This window comes from Mauremys reevesii, linkage group 26 (genome assembly GCF_016161935.1).
Source record: "Mauremys reevesii isolate NIE-2019 linkage group 26, ASM1616193v1, whole genome shotgun sequence".
NCBI lineage: Eukaryota > Metazoa > Chordata > Testudines > Geoemydidae > Mauremys > Mauremys reevesii.
The window spans coordinates 4,545,741-4,563,066 of record NC_052648.1 but is presented as its reverse complement, the minus strand read 5'-3'; the positions used below and the strand labels follow the sequence as shown (position 1 = coordinate 4,563,066).

The window sequence follows — 17,326 nt, the reverse complement described above, 5'->3', positions numbered from 1 at the left end:
GGGCTCGCACTGCCCCCACCGTGCCCCCTCAGCCCCGAGCTGGGCTCGCACTGCCCCCACCGTGCCCCTCAGCCCCCCGAGCTGGGCTCGCACTGCCCCAGCACCGTGCCCCCTCAGCCCCCTCCCGAGCTGGGCTCCGCTGCTCCCCGAGCGGTTGCCCGCAGAGAGCAGTTCCCCCATGCGGGGGGGAGGCAGGGTCAGGACCCTGGTCCTGTGGGGGGGGCAGAGCCCTCTCGGGTGGGGTCCCTGGGGTGCCCCCCCTGCGGAGGCCAGGCCACTGCAGTGCCCACCCCCGCACCCCTCCCCGGGGCTGGCCCAGCGCGGTCCTCCACCCTCCCAGAATCCTTCACGTCGCCCGCTTCTCTCCGCCCCTTCTCTGTGGCTGAGCAGGACCCAGGGCAGGTTCTCGTGCGTGGGGCTGCGCCGCGCTTCTCGCACTGGGCTAGCTCGGTAGCAGGATCAGGCCCGCTGGATCCGCACGCCATGGCTCCCCCCACAGGTACCCCCCCGCTCGGGAGGCAGGGCCACGTGCGGGGCCAGGGAGGGCTGAGAAGGGCTGCTTGGGGCAGAGGGATTAAAACAGGCGGGGGGAGGGAAACGGGCAGGGGGAGATGGCTCTGGGGTGGGGGTTGGGCATGGAGGAGAGGGTGTGGGGGTGGGGATGTGTAGGGAGGCACAGTGTAGGGTGCGGGGAGAAGGGCGTGGGGAGAGGGTAGGGGGTTGGGGCGGGGGGGCAGGGGGTAGGGTGGGGCGAGGGAGAGCAGCGAGATCAGTGGTGGGCCTGGGGAAGCAATGTTTGGGGTGGGTGGGGGCTGGGGGAAGGAGGATGGGAAGTTGAGGTGGGGGGCAGAGTAAAGGAGATGGGAACGGGAAGGCGGAGTGGAGGGAATGGGAAAGGGTGAGGCAGGTTTTGCAGGAATTCGACGGTTGGTGCGTGAGGTAATACCTTTTATTGCATCAACTCCAGTTGAGTAAAAAGTTTCACCTCACCCACCCTGTCTCTCTCATATCCAGGGACTATCAGCTACAGTGGAGATCACTTGTAAATCAGAAGCTTTCCAACCAATATTGCTCACCCTCTTCGCCTCTCAGTTGGGCATCTGCTCCCGACTCTCTATTTAAACTTCCCCTGCAAACAAGGAGAGACTCCTCCCCAGCTTGTCAACTTGCTGGGCTGGAGTGAGATAAAGCTCACTGCTGTGGAGTTACTCCCAGCGGCGTCTGGGCGGCAGCTCTGCATCTGGGTCTGCTGCAGTCACTGGTCTCCTCATTAAGGCTACACTGAGGTGCTAAGGTGTAATCTTCCCATCACCTACCCCCTGCTGCACCAGTTCTTTGTCATTCTTTGTGTGTTACTTAAAGTTTCAAAGCTCCTCCACAGATCTCTGCCAGCCCTCCTGCCGTGTGTCTGATTGAGGGCGGGGTAATTAAGGGATCAAGTTTTGGTTAAGGGGTTGCCATAAATGAGGGGGTAAAACATTGACTGGAAACAGTTCTGTTCTGTGGTATTTGTCAGACTTGTCTTTTGAGTCCCTGCCTTATTAATCTGCGGGTGAGTTCACCACACTCTTCTAGGGCAATATCTTATATGTAGATCTCTTTCCTACCTATTCAGGTAACGTTGTGGACAGCCAGTCCCACAGACCCCCAGTGAACCGACTAAGATGGGACCTGACAGCAGAGCAAATAGAAAACATGACCGTGGAGCTGCTAGAAAGGAGCAAGCTGGTGTATGACCGGGTGGGCTCCCAGAAGCAGGGGGAGGTCTCCTATGAAAATACCCTCAAAGCTCTGGCTGATGTGGAGGTGGAATATACAGGTATGTGGACAAACAGGATTTGGCTGTTTTCTGGAACCCTCTATCGCTCCTGTCAGTAGCTGAGTGCTTGTTAGATCTTGTGCATCTCTAGTGTCTAGAATCATTGGGTTTTCCTTGCATAACTCCACCAGCCTCTCTCTTATATGTCCTTGTTAGGGTTTATACAGTGGGGCATAACTAGGAAGAGTGGGATGGAATTGGATGGGAAACAGAGACAGAATGTCAGGAAAAATCTGCCTGACGGCGACTTGGCAATGGAATGGTTTCTGAGAGGAGCTGCTGGAAGTGATTTTTAAAAGCAACACTTAGGACTTTGAAGTTGCCTGTTGTTGCAGTATCTGGACAGAGGGCTAGACAGTGTGCTGTAGGAAACAACCAGGCATCGGCAGAAAGATGATTGGGGGACTAGGGCTTTTCCATCTCTAGCTTCTATGATCAGATGTGGGATGACACACATGGGTGTGAGCTCCCTTCTCTGCGTAAACAATGTCTTTCTTTTTAGAACTACAGCTAAAATGCTGTGAAAAAATAACACCGTGTTTATAAATGAAGCTGGCCTCAGGGTAACGCCTGTTTATTCTCAATGGTGCAATAATTAGACAACCTTCCCTGCTCGCAATATCTTTTCCCCAGTCTGACCACCGGTGGCGCAAGGGAAGTGTCATGAGTTTGCACCTTCTCTGATTTTTCCACACACAAAAAAAGTGTGTGGCGGGGAGGATGGGGGGGTGTTCCTTACTTAGCAGAGACGGTGTTAATATCCACAGACCTGTCAGCCCTTTCCTGGCGCACCCCAATTCTCTGCTCAACAGAGAATTCTCATGGTGGGTCTGTGGGGACAGCAGGGCCCTGCTGCAGGGTTTTGTTGTTCAGGGCTACACAGAAGTGGTGGTAAGGGATATGCTCCCTGCCTTTGCCTTCTGAAGTGGAAATGGGCAAGGAGAACGCAGGCTGTGGACATGGAGGCTTTGAGAAGCGTCCACGCTAGAGCTGCATTGTTTTAAAATGTGATTATTTGAGGGTTTTGTTTTTTTTTTAAGTCTGTCTCAAAAGACCTTCCTAGCAATTAAACAATCAACAAAATCAGACTTTGGAGCACCTCCCCCCAACCCTGTTAGCTTTGGCCAAAATCCAACTCTGCTGGACTTTATCTACATTAGCCAGTCCCTGAGCTGCAGCAAACCCTGGGGTGGGTCCAGCTGAGCAGAGCTAGGTAACCCAGTTCTTTGTGTGGATTGCCCCGGTGAGGCGTTACAGTAATGAGGTTTGCTGTGGGAGGTGTCGCCCTTGAGGCAGATCCAGCGCCCACAAGCAAAGTCACTGTGATCTTTAGGAGGGGGGCACTAGGGACTCTGTGACTGCTAGCTGCCTTGCTGGCATGGCACTGGCGTTCTCCATGCCAGTTCTGTGGTGATAGCTGGGTGCATCCTTTGCAGCCCACGCTGACCTGAGGGAGAGTCCCAGGGCCCAATCCTGAACCCCCAAGTTCCTGGGAGTGGCAAACTGGATTAACCAGCAGTGCTCTGTCGAATCCTGTCTCTCCGGTTAAGCAGACAGCAGTGGTTGTGCATAGGGCAGCATCTTTTAACAGGGACACGTCGTCTGGCCTCCACAGCATCATAGGATTTCACCTAGAACTATGGCTTGAATTCTAGTGCTCATGAAAAATGGGAGACAGGTGGCACCGGTCAGAGCCAGGAGTTAGGTGGGCAACCGCTGTGCGAGCTTCCCCACCCCAGTCTGCCTGTGTGTCATGGCAGGCTGGGTCCCAAGGGACAGGTGTCACCAACACCCCACACAGTACTGCCAAACAGAGCCAAACGATGCTTTCCGGAGCAGTCAGAAGCCAAGATCTTTGCCTCAAGGAACGTGCAATGTAGCGTTGATACACAGATCTGGCTCTGAGACCAGGAGGCTCAACAGAGACCTCAAGGACTGAATGAGCTGCGGCGGATCGAACTCGGTGCTAGAAGGGGTTGTTCCAGGTGAGGTGTGGGACATGCCGGTGGGAGCACCCTGCCTTGTCCCCGCTTGGGCTGTGTGTCAGGCTCCAGACTGTGAAACTGGCACCTGCTTCAAACACTAACCCTACAGCGCTCCGGGCCCTTGCTACAGCCTGAGCTCCTGGCCTTGTCGTTTCAGTTCAGAGGAACATGCTGGACTTCCCCCAGCACGTCTCCCCTCGCAAAGATATCCGCACGGCCAGCACGGAGGCCGACAAAAAGCTCTCGGATTTCGACGTGGAGATGAGCATGAGGCAGGACGTGTACCAGAGGATCGTCTGGCTCCAGGTTCAGAGGAAGGGGGGGAAGGATAACCTGGGTGGCTCACAGTGCTGAGAAGACAACAGGCCCAGCATCCCACCAGGGAGTGCACAGGGACCTCCCTATCATTTCAATGAGCCCCTCTCCCTACTGGCTGTCCTATTACAATGTGAGGGCAAGATCGTTTAGTAGTTAGAGCAAAAGACTGGGGAATTGGGACTTCTGGGATCTAGTCTCAGCTCTGACGCACTGTGTGAGCTTGAGCAAGTCCCGTCCCTTTGTTGTGCCTCAGTTTCCCCATCTTTAAAATGAGGCTGATGACCTTGCCCTACATCCCATGGAGGCTCAGGGTTGGCTAATGATTTGTAATGTGCTTTGGGATCCATGTTGAAAATGATCTAGTGGGGACCAGCCTCTTGAATCTAACCCTTCTAGCGGGGTGTTTTCCTCTAGTTCGGGGGCCGCAGACATTGAAACAGTCCATGCGTAGGACCTACACAAATAACTTGCTGTGGCTGTGTCGCAGCTGTAGATTAGCAAACCCCTCTCCCTGCAGTGTCGCCCCTTCAGCTCTGGATGCTCCCCCTTTTTGTCTGACAGGAGAAGGCGGAAAGTGCTTCCCTGAGGCCTGAAGCGAAGAGGTATCTAGAGAGGCTGATTAAACTGGGTAAACGAAATGGCCTTCACCTCCCGGAGGAGACGCAGGAGGTGAGACTGTCACTAGTATGGTAAACAGCTGTACAGGGGGTGACTATGGCTAAAGGAGTGTGATCTTGTGGCTAGACCAGAAGACTGTCAGCCTGGACTCCTGGGTTCTATTTCTGGCTCTGTCACTGACTCAGGGCAAGTCAGGTTTTCCCTCCTGTAAGGTGGGGATAATGACACCTGCCAGCCTGGGGAGCTAATCTCTGTACCCTTTGGGATCCCGGGCTGAAGAGAGTCACAGTAGAACGTAGCAGCCTAGGAATGACAGCAGCCCCCAGCCCGAGAGCGATAGTACCGTGAAGTTTGCATGTGAGGGGCAGAGGTTCTGTAAGGGAGCTGGGGAACAGTGAGCAGATTTAGCTTGACTAGGGTAACCCTCATCTCATGGGCTGCACTGCAGCAGGAAGGGCTAGAGGGCACTTGGGGGACTCGACAAGCTGGGGAAATGAAATCAGCCGATGGCCGGACGGACCTTGAACACCCACCGCTACTTGAGTTGTCCACAAACAGACGGGCCCGGGGCGTGATGGCTGGGTTTCCACCAGGCATGATCAGAGATGGCCTGTCCTGGGTTGAGATCTCTGTGTCTTTGCACAGCCGGCCCTGTTTGGAGAGAGAACAGTAACAGGGAACCGGGTGCGCACAGAACTGACCACGCATGGCAAACGGCGATGCTCAGCTTCCTCCCCCGATTTAGTTGTGTCTGATGACGTGTCTGTATATATTTTTTCAAAAGAAAATCAAAGCCATTAAGAAAAGGCTGAGCCTGCTCTGCATCGACTTCAACAAAAACCTGAATGAAGATACCACCTACCTGCCCTTCTCCAAGGAGGAACTGGGTAAGAGCTGCTCGCGGTCTGGGAACAAGGCCTACTGGCTCCTCCAGGGAGATTTGCTTCTCCTGGCGCTAAGGCTCCAGGGATTGGTTCATCTCCTTTCTGTGACGCTGACCCGTCTCCGAGCTCGCTCTCTAACTGCCCGATGAAGCGGAAATCTGCCAGTACAAATAACTGGCAGCCGCTGTGGGCCTGAGCTTGCTTTGGTCCAGGTGAAGCAGCGTGAGAGTTGCCAGTTACACCCAGCTACGAAGCCCCTTTTGGCTGGTGCGCTCGCCGGTTTGCTGGGAAAACGGGCCTTCCCATGCTCCCTGACTCAGCTGCCCCAGCGCGTGCTGCGGGGATCTGCAGGTAATCCTCAAAGTCCGCCCGTCTTTGTCTCCTCTCCTCCTCCAGGGGGGCTCCCCGAGGACTTCCTGAACTCCCTGGAGAAGACCGAGGACGGCAAGCTGAAGGTCACCCTGAAGTACCCGCACTATTTCCCCCTCATGAAGAAATGCTGCGTGCCTGAGACAAGGAGGAAGGTGGAGGAAATGTTCAACTCCAGGTGCAAGGAGGTAGGTGGAGGAAGGTCTTGGGGCAGAACTGAGCACGCAAACCTGCTAGCCTAGAGCACAGCACTGGCTTTCACCCTAAGCCACAGCCTCCCATCCTGGCCATTGATGTGGGGACCAAGCACCAGAGAGTGTTTCCGTCTGTAGGTCACCGGTGCCTGTTGTGGCCTGGAGCCCCTTGGTGCCGGCTGGCCAAGGGCACAGGGGAAGCGTCACACTGGCCCAGATCAGTGGCGTCTGCAGGGCACCATCATCTGAGGACAGTCCAGTGGCCCATTTGAAACGAGTGTGGTGGGCCTCAGGCCAGGGGCCTGCGCCACCCAACCCGCCATCCCAATGAGCATTCTCAGTGGAGAAGCCAAGGGTTCGAATGGGTGATAGAGGCTCTGGCTGGGCTGTCTGGTTTTGGGGGGGGTCCTAGCCTAGCCTTTGGGTGTGAGGGGACTAACCCGCTGCTGCTTTCCCGGGGTGGCTGCTCTGTTCCACCTCGGCCTTCGTGCCTCCTCCCTGCCCGGCACTTCCAGCTCCACGGGCTGAGCTTTCTCCTCTGTTGCAGGAGAACTGCTTGATCCTCAAGGAGCTGGTGGACCTGCGGGCTCAGAAATCCATCCTCCTGGGCTTTGACACTCACGCTGATTTCGTGCTGGAAATGAACATGGCGAAAACCAGCAAGACCGTGGCTTCCTTCTTAGGTACCGCACCTGGCTTTGGAAGGGGAGGGGCTGGGTTTTCCGGCACACCCTGCCCTCATGCTTCTTCCCCCTCTTGGTCTGTCCAGATGAGCTGGCCCAGAAGCTGAAGCCCCTGGGGGAGAAGGAACGGGCCGTGATCCTGGACCTGAAGAAGAAAGAGTGCAAGAAGCGGGACTTGGAGTTTGACGCCCGCATCAACGCCTGGGACATGCGCTACTACATGAACCAGGTGGAGGAGACCAAGTACAGCGTGGACCAGAACCTGCTGAAGGAGTATTTCCCCATGCAGGTGGTCACCGCTGGCCTGCTGGACATCTACCAGGAGCTGCTGGGCCTGAACTTCCACCTGGAGGAGCACGCCCAGGTCTGGCACGAGGACGTTCAGCTCTACTCGGTGAAGGACATCGCCTCGGGCAAGACCATCGGGCAGTTCTACCTGGATTTGTACCCCCGGTGAGACCCCCGTCACACCAGAGCGAGGGCGATGGGCTTAGGGGCCGGATCCTGCAGGGCCCCTTGGGGACGGTGGATCTTGCAACCCAGGCACACGGGGGAAACTCCTGCGCCCCCTTTGGAGTGACTGGGGAGTCTCTGCAGGAGGGCTCTGGACTCCTTCCCAGTGTGACTATGGAGCTGGTTGCCTATGGCTAGTTGGGAAGGGTGTGGTGCTGCCACCTGAGGGCGGAAGTTGTGTTTGTGGCTCTCGCCTTGTGCCACCCGTCCCTGGCAGTACATCAGCACTGCCCGCCTGCCCCTCAGAACGGCGTTAGCATTATCCCTGCAGTCAGCAGGGCCTGACTATGAGGTGAGTGCATATAGGCTGAGTGGGGTTTCCCACTGTCACCTAGCAGCTCTCCATTGCGCCTTGCTCTGGGGTGTGTTCCTTGTCTGACACCTCCGTCGGGCCCAGCCCTGGGGTGTTTTCCCCATCCCTTCTGAGCTGCAGTGACAGCAACCCCCTCAGCTGCCAGAGAAGCCCTGAATCCCACATCCCTGCAGCCTCCCTCTTCTCTCTGGTGGGTGCCTGACCTCCTCTTCTCCCACCAAAGCAGCACAACAAGCGCCGAACATCCAGTTCCCCTATATAACTTGCCCTGGGGAGATGGCAGCTGGGGGGCTTTGCCGTCCCAAACCACTTGCTAGGATCAGCTTGAAATCTGCTGTGTGCTCCTGCAGCGGGATTGGCTCTGTACCTTGACCCCGATGGAGAAGGAACAGGGGTGCGGTTGGTCCAGCCGATCCCAGCGAGCACTTGGCCTGCACGACTCCGTCAGTGCCTTGTAGGCTCTCTGGGTGACGGGGCTGGGCTGGATTCCGTCTGACAGTCTCCTCTAACCACTCCAGGGAGGGGAAATACGGGCACGCGGCCTGCTTCGGCCTGCAGCCGGGCTGCCTGCTGCCGGACTCCAGCCGGCAGATCTCCGTCGCTGCCATGGTAGCCAACTTCACCAAGCCCACGCCGGACGCGCCGTCCCTGCTGCAGCACGACGAGGTGGAGACCTACTTCCATGAGTTCGGGCATGTCATGCACCAGCTCTGCTCGCAGGTAAGGGCAGGGCCACATGGGGAGCAGCGGGGCACTGGCTCCTCCTAGAGCCACAGAACGCTGCAAGGGGAGACAGCTGGAGCACTGGCCACAGCCAGGCAGAGAGCAAGGGGTGCAGACATCCTCCTGCACAGCTCTGCCAGTGCCCCTCGATCCCAACCCGCAGCTCCTCCTGTTAACCCAGCCACGGGGCGCCCCACCATCACCGCTCTGCCGGTGCCCCTCAATCCTGACCCGCAGCTCCCCCTGTTAACCCAGCCATGGGGCCCCCACCATCACCGCTCTGCCAGTGCCCCTCGATCCCGACCCGCGGCTCCCCCTGTTAACCCAGCCACGGGCCCCCCACCATCACCGCTCTGCCAGTGCCCCTCGATCCCGACCCGCAGCTCCCCCTGTTAACCCAGCCACGGGCCCCCCACCATCACCGCTCTGCCAGTGCCCCTCGATCCCGACCCGTGGCTCCCCCTGCTAACCCAGCCATGGGCCCCCCACTCACGTGGTAGCTGACCTGCAGCTCCTCCAGCCACGGGGCGCCCACCATCACCGCTCTGCCGGTGCCCCTCAATCCCGACCCGCAGCTCCCCCTGTTAACCCAGCCATGGGGCCCCCACCATCACAGCTCTGCCGGTGCCCCTCAGACCCGACCCGCAGCTCCACCTGCTAAGCCAGCCACAGGCCCCCTACACACAGCTCTGCCGGTGCCCCTCGATCCCGACCTGCGGCTCCCCCTGTTAACCCAGCCACGGGGCCCCCCACCATCACCGCTCTGCCGGTGCCCCTCAATCCCGACCCGCAGCTCCCCCTGTTAACCCAGCCACGGGGCCCCCACCATCACCGCTCTGCCGGTGCCCCTCGATCCCGACCCGCAGCTCCCCCTGCTAACCCAGCCATGGGCCCCCACCATCACCGCTCTGCCAGTGCCCCTCGATCCCGACCCGTGGCTCCCCCTGCTAACCCAGCCATGGGCCCCCCACCATCACCGCTCTGCCAGTGCCCCTCGATCCCGACCCGTGGCTCCCCCTGCTAACCCAGCCATGGGCCCCCCACTCACGTGGTAGCTGACTGTTGTGCCACACAGTGCAGCGACTTGGGACAAGCGAACACTCCCGGAGACAAGCCTGAGAGCAGCAAACTCATCTCACTTATGATGGAGGCTCTACATTCCAATCTCCATGCTTGCCAAGCCCGAGCATTTAATTGGGGGCTTCCAGTGGCCAGCTGGGGCCATTCTGCTGGGCTGGGTTATTCCTCACCCCCAGGTGGGCCCTGGCTGGGGCAGGGGGGATCTGGGTCAGTACTCTGTCCCCGCTCCGGCTGGGGCAGGGGGATCTGGGTCAGTACTCTGTCCCCGCTCCGGCTGGGGCAGGGGGATCTGGGTCAGTACTCTGTCCCCGCTCCGGCTGGGGCAGGGGGATCTGGGTCAGTACTCTGTCCCCGCTCCGGCTGGGGCAGGGGGATCTGGGTCAGTACTCTGTCCCCGCTCCGGCTGGGGCAGGGGGATCTGGGTCAGTACTCTGTCCCCGCTCTGGCTGGGGCAGGGGGATCTGGGTCAGTACTCTGTCCCCGCTCTGGCTGGGGCAGGGGGATCTGGGTCAGTACTCTGTCCCCGCTCTGGCTGGGGCAGGGGGATCTGGGTCAGTACTCTGTCCCCGCTCTGGCTGGGGCAGGGGGATCTGGGTCAGTACTCTGTCCCCGCTCCGACTGGGTTGCATTGTAACAGCATGTGTCTCTCGTAGGCAGAGTTTGCCATGTTCAGCGGGACCCACGTGGAGCGGGACTTCGTTGAAGCCCCGTCTCAGATGCTGGAGAACTGGGTGTGGGAGAAGGAGCCCCTGGTGCGCATGTCCAAACACTACAAAACTGGCAGCCCCATGCCCGACGAACTGCTGGAGAAGCTCATCCAATCCAGGCAGGCAAACACAGGTAGGAGCCCTGGTGCTCCCCTCCCCAATTGGGGCCAGCCTTGTCTCGCCCTCTGCTGTGCCAGGTGGGGAGTGGGGTTGGCAGGGAAGGAACCCGCTTGTGATCATTAGCAGTCATGGGGCAGGAGGGGCTGCAGGTCCGGATTGAGGGGCACGAGTGGGGGGCTCAGCACTGGACTAGTGGGAGGTTGCAGGACAGGCTTGGCGGGGGCTCTTGGCAGAGCTGGGGGGGTGTGGGGAGCAGGCACTCGCAGCTGTCTCTGCCGGCTGTTACCCACCCACCGTGGCCTCCCCGCGGAGGCGCTGTCTGGCTCACCCTTTGCCTCCCTCTCCACTCCTGTGACAGGGCTGTTCAACTTGCGTCAGATCGTCCTGGCAAAGGTGGACCAGGCCCTTCACACCCAGACGAAGGCAGACCCCGTGGAGGAGTACGCCCGGCTGTGCGCGGAGGTGCTGGGCATCCCTGCCACCCCAGGTACCCGCCTGGCACTGATGGGCATGTTGGTTCTACAGGCTCTGGGGAGAGGGGCTGCGGCTGCTCCCGCCCAGTCCATGGTAAAATCTTCTCTCTGAAGATCATGTCAAGGGGAAGGAGCTTTTCCTCTCTTCCTGGCCTCCTGCCTCCGCACGGTCCAGGGCAGACTCTCAAAACACCCGGTGCCAGCTGGGCAAAAGACCAGCAGAAATGGCTCCCCTGCGCCCCACAGCAGGGGGGCTAGAGCCACTGGCTATTCCTAGCCCCAGCCTAGAAAGGCAGTTTTGCTTCACTCTGCTTCCCCACTTGCCTTGGGCACGTCAGCCACAGTTAGGGCGGCATGTCCGGGAGCGCTGGGCTCGGGGAACAAGCCGTTCACTCCATTAGGAGCAGCGTTAAGCCAGTGCCGAGCATGGTGGAAAATCCCCGCCCCCCCCCCCCCCAAGATGTTTTCCCCTCCCCTGTGATCACAGGAAAGTTGATCTGGTGCCTGAGCTGGTAAATTTCCACATCGGGTTTTTGCAGCTTGAATCAAGGATGTCATCGTCCGGTGTCTCTCCCCTTCCCCCCGCCCGCCCACTCCTCGGGCAATTGTCTCAGTGCCTGACTCCTGCAGCACATCTCATCAGCAGGCCACACGTCTGTCTTAATTCCCAAGGTACGAACATGCCGGCCACGTTTGGCCACCTGGCTGGAGGCTACGATGCCCAGTACTATGGCTACCTCTGGAGTGAAGTGTATTCCATGGACATGTTCCACACACGCTTCAAGCAGGAGGGGATCATGAACTGTAAGGTAATGGAAGCACCTGTCTGTCTGTCTCCCCAGTGTGTGATAGAAACGCTGCCTGCTGTGGGAATATCGGCCCCGCAGGAGGGGCGAGGTGATCTGCAGGGAGACCCTCCTCGGCTGTAATCAGCCCAGAGCACGCGGAGGGGCTTAGCACAGGCAGCAGTATTGCGGGATGAGAGCTCTCTCCTTCGCTGGTCTCCCATGCCCTGATCCCTCCTTCCCCCTCCCGGCCCGTCTCCCCCTGCAGGTGGGCATGGATTACAGGAACTACATCCTGCGTCCCGGAGGGTCCGTGGATGCGTGTGACATGTTGAGGAGGTTCCTGGGTCGAGACCCCAAGCAGGATGCCTTCCTGGCCAGTAAAGGACTGAAGGTTGAGTCCAGCTCGCTGCCTTCTGCCTGCTGAAAACCCGCCCGCCGCCCTGTGAGTAGAGCCAGCTCCTGTGTCTGCGAACCCGTCCTCCTGAGCCAGAGACCCAGGCAGCACCAGACTCCTCTGTCATCCAAACACCCGCCGGGTGGGCTGACACCGCGGCTGCTCTTCGTCCCCAGAGCGAACGCAGGGCCTCCGGCAGAGGGGTTTAGCTCCGGCGCTGCCATTTCCCCTCTCTGGAATGACAGCCGTGCCATGGGGAGGGCGGTGCAATCTGTCACCCTTTGGTGCGGGGGGGGGGGGGTGCGTGTGTTATAAGTAGTCCATACAAATTGGCTTGAAGCTGAAACTTTGCACCTAGAGTGTCTGCACCAGGGCGCAGCTCGAGAGAGGGGCGGGGGGCGTGTTAAAAATTGGATTCACCATTTTAGAAGTGGCACCGTTGTTTAAGAGCTGAGACTTCCCCAGCCCTCCGCTTGTTTTGTGCCTGAAGGTAGAATCGCGGCTCTTCCTGTAAAACAAACGCATAGAGAGAGAACTGAAGGGCAGGGAGGATTTGGGCTCGGTCTCCTCTCCAGTGGGCAGATTGGAAACCTCTGAATAAACCCGGCTGCGAGGCCAAGGTGTAAAAAGCCACGAAGTGCACCTGCGCTAACTTACTAGTCTCGCTCACCCCAGAAGAAATATTCCCCTCCACACTACAAGCCTGCCGGGCGAGTGGGGTGTTAGTCCCCTCCCGCCCCAGCATCACCACCTGGGTCGAGGAGACTCAGCTCAGAACTTCCCGCGTTTTGTTTTGATCAAAGCAAATGAAATTCCAGCCCATGTCAGAAGGGGGCACTGTCCCCTCTCCTCCTCTTCCTCCCCTGGTGGGTGAGTGTATTCAGAGCTGGAAGGGACCCCACCCTGCAAAGGTACCAAGTGCCCTCCTCTGGGCAGTCAATACTTTGCAAGCTCGGACACTAACAACGCTGAGGGGGGGGTGTCAATATTGTTACATTACTGGGCCGCTGCAGCTTCATAAGCAGAGGTTGGCGCAGGAAGCGTAGGGCACAGACACACGACAGCAACGTGGCCCGCAGGGATACGAAGACTTAGGGGCTAGTGACCTGGCTGGGGATCCTTTGATGTCAGCCCGGAGAGCTGGTGAACGTCAGCCGGCTCAGGGCCCTGTTTGCGCTGCAATGGAACCTCCATCCGCCCCCGGACATGGCCTAGTGCAGAGAGGCCGGTGCTGGCACCATGTGCCTCCCTCGCTGTCTAGCTGCCTCTCACCCTGCTCGCAGGCTGGTGTCAGAGGCGCAGGTCTCCCCCTGCAATCCAGGCGTCTGGCGGTGGGACGCTCAGCCCCTCCACTGACTGACTGACGCATCTGTTATGAAACACTCCATTGTGACGGAAGCAGTAGGCTGGGGCTGTGACGCAATCGCTCCTCCCCTGCCCCGAGATGGCTAACCGCTGTCTTCGCTCATTTCAGCAAGGTCCCTTTTTGGTCTAGTGTTTTGCTGTGCTGCGTAAAACCAAGCAGGGAGGCGATTCAGCTCCTTGTACAGTGATCCAGCTGAGTTGCATCATCTACTCTCCCCGCTGCTTCTCCTCAGGGACGGTAGAAAACCACAGCAGATTCGGGCTAAAACTGTTCTCCCTCCATATCTGAAATTTCATGCCAGGCCTATTCTATAGCACTTGAGTCCTACTCTTGTATTGTCTAATAGTAGATGTAAGATGGGGAGAGTCATTGGAAATATTTATTAGCTGCTTAATGTCAATTACTGCTGCTGCCAGACCGAGTGTTACAGAAAAGCCCTGTGAACTGCCAGGCAGGAATCTCACCTACTTCTTTAGCGGATGCACTTTTAAGCAAGGACTGTAACAAAGCATGAATTCATTTAAATGGTACAAGCCTCCCACTAGGGTAAGATTTGAGGGATAAATGATTCTTATCCACACCCCCTTTTCTCTGTGCTTATGCCCCAAACCTCTGTTGATCCATCTCTGTTCAAACTGCCTCTGGTGAATGGGGTTAAAAACCAAAAACCCAAATAACCAACCTTTTTATTTTCTATCTGAAATTTCCCCCCAAACTCCCCCGGCCTGGGCAGGGAAAGGCGAGCGCAGACAGAGAGGTGCAAAGTTTTTAGAAGTAGTCACTGAATTTGAGCTCCTCAATTGTTGGGGGATCCAACTTGAGCCCCCTCAGGGCTTGACTTTTTTCTTTATATTTTTTTCCTGAGGGTGTTGATTTCAGCTGGAGCTGTGGGTGCCCAGTGCTGCTGTTGGAGCTTTCTGCCAACGTGTGCCACTCTTGTCAAAAGAACACCCATAGTTGTGTTTCTTGCTTCGGCTTAAAGGGTCCCCATTCATTTAAAACTCACACTTCCGCCTGATTTAAAAAATCTGGGGGTTGGTGGATATTTTCCCTGTGTTTTCACTAGGGATGTAAATACCAGTTTAAAAAGTTAACCGGTTAAATGATTAAAATTATTTCGGTTAACTGGTTAATCATTAACTGATGTTGCTCTGGCAGGGCGGCAGGGTCTGGGGTCCTGCCGGGATCACTCCAGCCTGCCCGAACCGGTGCCGTGTCCTGCCCGATGTGGCTGGGCCTGCTACAGGTGTCCCACCCGGCCCGGCGTGGCAGGGGCTGGAGTCCCGCTGGCCGGTGTGGCCAGCTGCGGGGCTTAACGGTTAAGGTCTGGTTAACAGTAAGCCTAATGCTTAACCTTTTACATCCCTCGTTTTCACCCCCACCCTGTGCGTCTGACAGCACTTCATAAAACTGATTTCAGTGGGGCCAGGATGTCACCCACCGTTCTCATCCTCTCTGGTCGGTTTCCCTTGTTTGGGGGTTTTCAGTAACAGGAAAGAGAAACATTTTGTTTCTCCACAAAGGATAACGAGGGTGTAAACATTCACCCAAATTGGAGAAGGCCCCAGGAACTGGGGTAGAAACTGCAACCGCTTGCGATTCTTCTCTTTTACCAGACTCGATTTCAGGATGGCTTTGCCCCTTTAACAACCTTCACATTTACGGTGCCCAGCTCAGGAGCTCGCCCCCAGCCCGTGCCTCGAGAAACAGCATCCACCCCTGTGCTGCTGTTAGGCAGCTGAGTGCAGCTCTGTCTGCAAAGCCTGGCTGAGCAGATTTTACAGGGAAGGGTTTGGGCAGTGGGGAAGGATAGAAACCAAACTCTGGGAGTTTAGCTGCGTGTGGGAGATGGCAGGATCTGTCATGTGCAGGCCGGCCCTGCCACCTCCTGACTTTCCAGTTTTCCATTCTCCCTGTGCATGGCTCATCCTCTAACGGGTGAAGCGGAGACTGTTGTTTTCTGGTGCTTCTATTGGCATGGCAGCTGCTGCAAACATGAACGATCAGGACAGGACCCCTGGCTGCAATCTGTCCAGCCCCACCTCTTTGAATTGCAAATCAACCCCTCCCCTTAAGTTCCACCTTCAGGATCCCTCCACACAAAACGTTACATTGTAGGAGCAGCACCTGCCAGTCACTTGAGGCCCCCCCGGCCCTGCATCTTCCTTTGATTCTCATTCCCTTCTCTGGCCGGGAGCATCAGAAGGGCTCAGTGACTGTTGCGCGGTGGTTACGTCTGCTGTTACCCAGAGACCTGTCGCCATGTACAGCCAAATGTGTCGAGATGCTGAGCGCCCTGGACACAGGATAGGAACGTCATCCCGCTGTAGAAATCTGGGCTGCGCTATGGGATAGGTTCTGCTGGATCTCTTCCTTAGATCTTTGAAACAAAGCACCCCCCCCCCCATTCAGATTGTTTTAAATTCCACCCCCCGCCCCCTTATGTATTTGTGTATAAAGGAATCATGGCTTTTCCCCTCCCCGCCTGGCTCAGTGTTATTCACCAAGAAAAATCCAGACACAGAAAAGGATCCACAAAAATTGCTTCACGAGCCAGGCAGGTGAAACCACCTGTGCAGCCCTGTCTCCCTGCCCCTTCTGGTGACCGGGGAAGGCGAGCGGATGTGGGATCCGTTCTTGCTGCCTTGTTCTCTGGCTCGGCCTCCTGGCGTTCCAGCCCGGGGCTGGGTGTGTAAGAAGGGGTGTGGCCCCTTGGTGCCCGCTGTTCACTTTACGTGCGTTTTCTCTCTCCTCCGTTCTAGACATAAGCTCTGTCTCTGGGCGTCCGTGCACACATGGCTCATGGCTGTTATGTATCAGTAGTGTGGGGTGGGTTTCTTTTTTAAGTGTCAAGTTTCTGGGATTAAGGGATCTGCCTTTTGACCTCCTTCCCCTGCCCCCTTAAACCCACTTAGTCTTTCTACCGACTAAACTGGAATGGGATAAACTCTGCGCCTTCCTCTCTTCGAACCAGGCCTCTGTGCTGCTCCTCTCAGAGTTCGCCTGGGCGGTTTGCATGCAGGGGTTGGAATTCGTGTCCAGACCCTCCCTATCGTCCCACACAGCCCAGCGAACGCTGTGGCAATCTGCGCTCAAGGCGGGCTCAGGACTGGAATAGCAGTGTGGCTCTAAACTGTTGGTAGCCTGTGTGGTGCCTTCTCGAAGCAGGGAGTCCCCGTCCCCTCACTTTCACTAGCACTGGAATTGACTCACATGCCCCGTGACAAGGAACCAAACCCATACTGCACCGGGCACCTTGGTCTCGGAGCGTGGCCGCTTTCCCCTTGGCCCCGATCCAGCCGGGACAGAGGTCAGGTTGTTTTCCGTTAATCTCCTCCCAGGCCAGGGTGGTGCGCGTGGAGTTTTGTAACAGTCACGTCCAGCCCTGCTTGTTGCCAGGGTCGGATTTTACATGGTTCCTAGCACTAATAAAGAGTTTTCGTAAACTGAGCTGATGTCACTTGTTCTCTGCCAAGGCCTCCTCTCAAGAACGCTGGGGAAAGAGAAAGGAAAGGCTGGTGGGCTTCAGCAGGACTCCTGGCTTTGGTGAGAGCAAACCTCAGAATCTCTAATGTATTTCTCATCGCAGCGTGGCTGGGCTGTTCTACCCATTGTGCAGATGGGAGCATCGAGGTAGGGAGAGATTAAGTGGCTTGCCCCAGGTCACAGGGAGACTGTGACAGACCAGGAATCGAACCTGGGCCTTCCACGTCCTAAGTTAGCACTCACCAGCCTTCCTCCCTCTTTCCACCCTTATACCTCCTTAAATTACAGGGTTGATCATTCTCCTGTGCGTTGCAGTTGCTCCTAGCAGCCCTAGTCATGTGCCAGGGCTCCACTGTGCTAGGTGCTGTATAAACCCAGAATAAAGAGCTGGGCCCTGCCCTGCAGAGCTCTGAACAATCGGACACTGAACAATCAGTGTTTTATTTCACAACCCAGGTCCTAAGATGTGTCTCATGGCTACACCTCTCCCCAT

The 17,326-nt window shown here is 57.3% G+C and overlaps 1 protein-coding gene across 1 annotated transcript; it reads left to right on the top strand.

Annotated features, from left to right (window-relative positions):
• Positions 1-166: 166 nt before the first annotated feature.
• Positions 167-16,797, top strand: THOP1 (thimet oligopeptidase 1). Its single transcript, XM_039515789.1, has 13 exons — positions 167-499; positions 1,616-1,819; positions 3,962-4,110; positions 4,684-4,791; positions 5,525-5,627; positions 6,021-6,181; positions 6,735-6,870; positions 6,957-7,323; positions 8,215-8,416; positions 10,153-10,339; positions 10,685-10,813; positions 11,472-11,608; positions 11,853-16,797. Exons 1-13 carry the CDS (start codon positions 484-486, stop codon positions 12,009-12,011), a joined length of 2,058 nt encoding a protein of 685 aa, XP_039371723.1. The 5' UTR covers positions 167-483; the 3' UTR covers positions 12,012-16,797.
• The last annotated feature ends 529 nt before the right edge of the window (positions 16,798-17,326 follow it).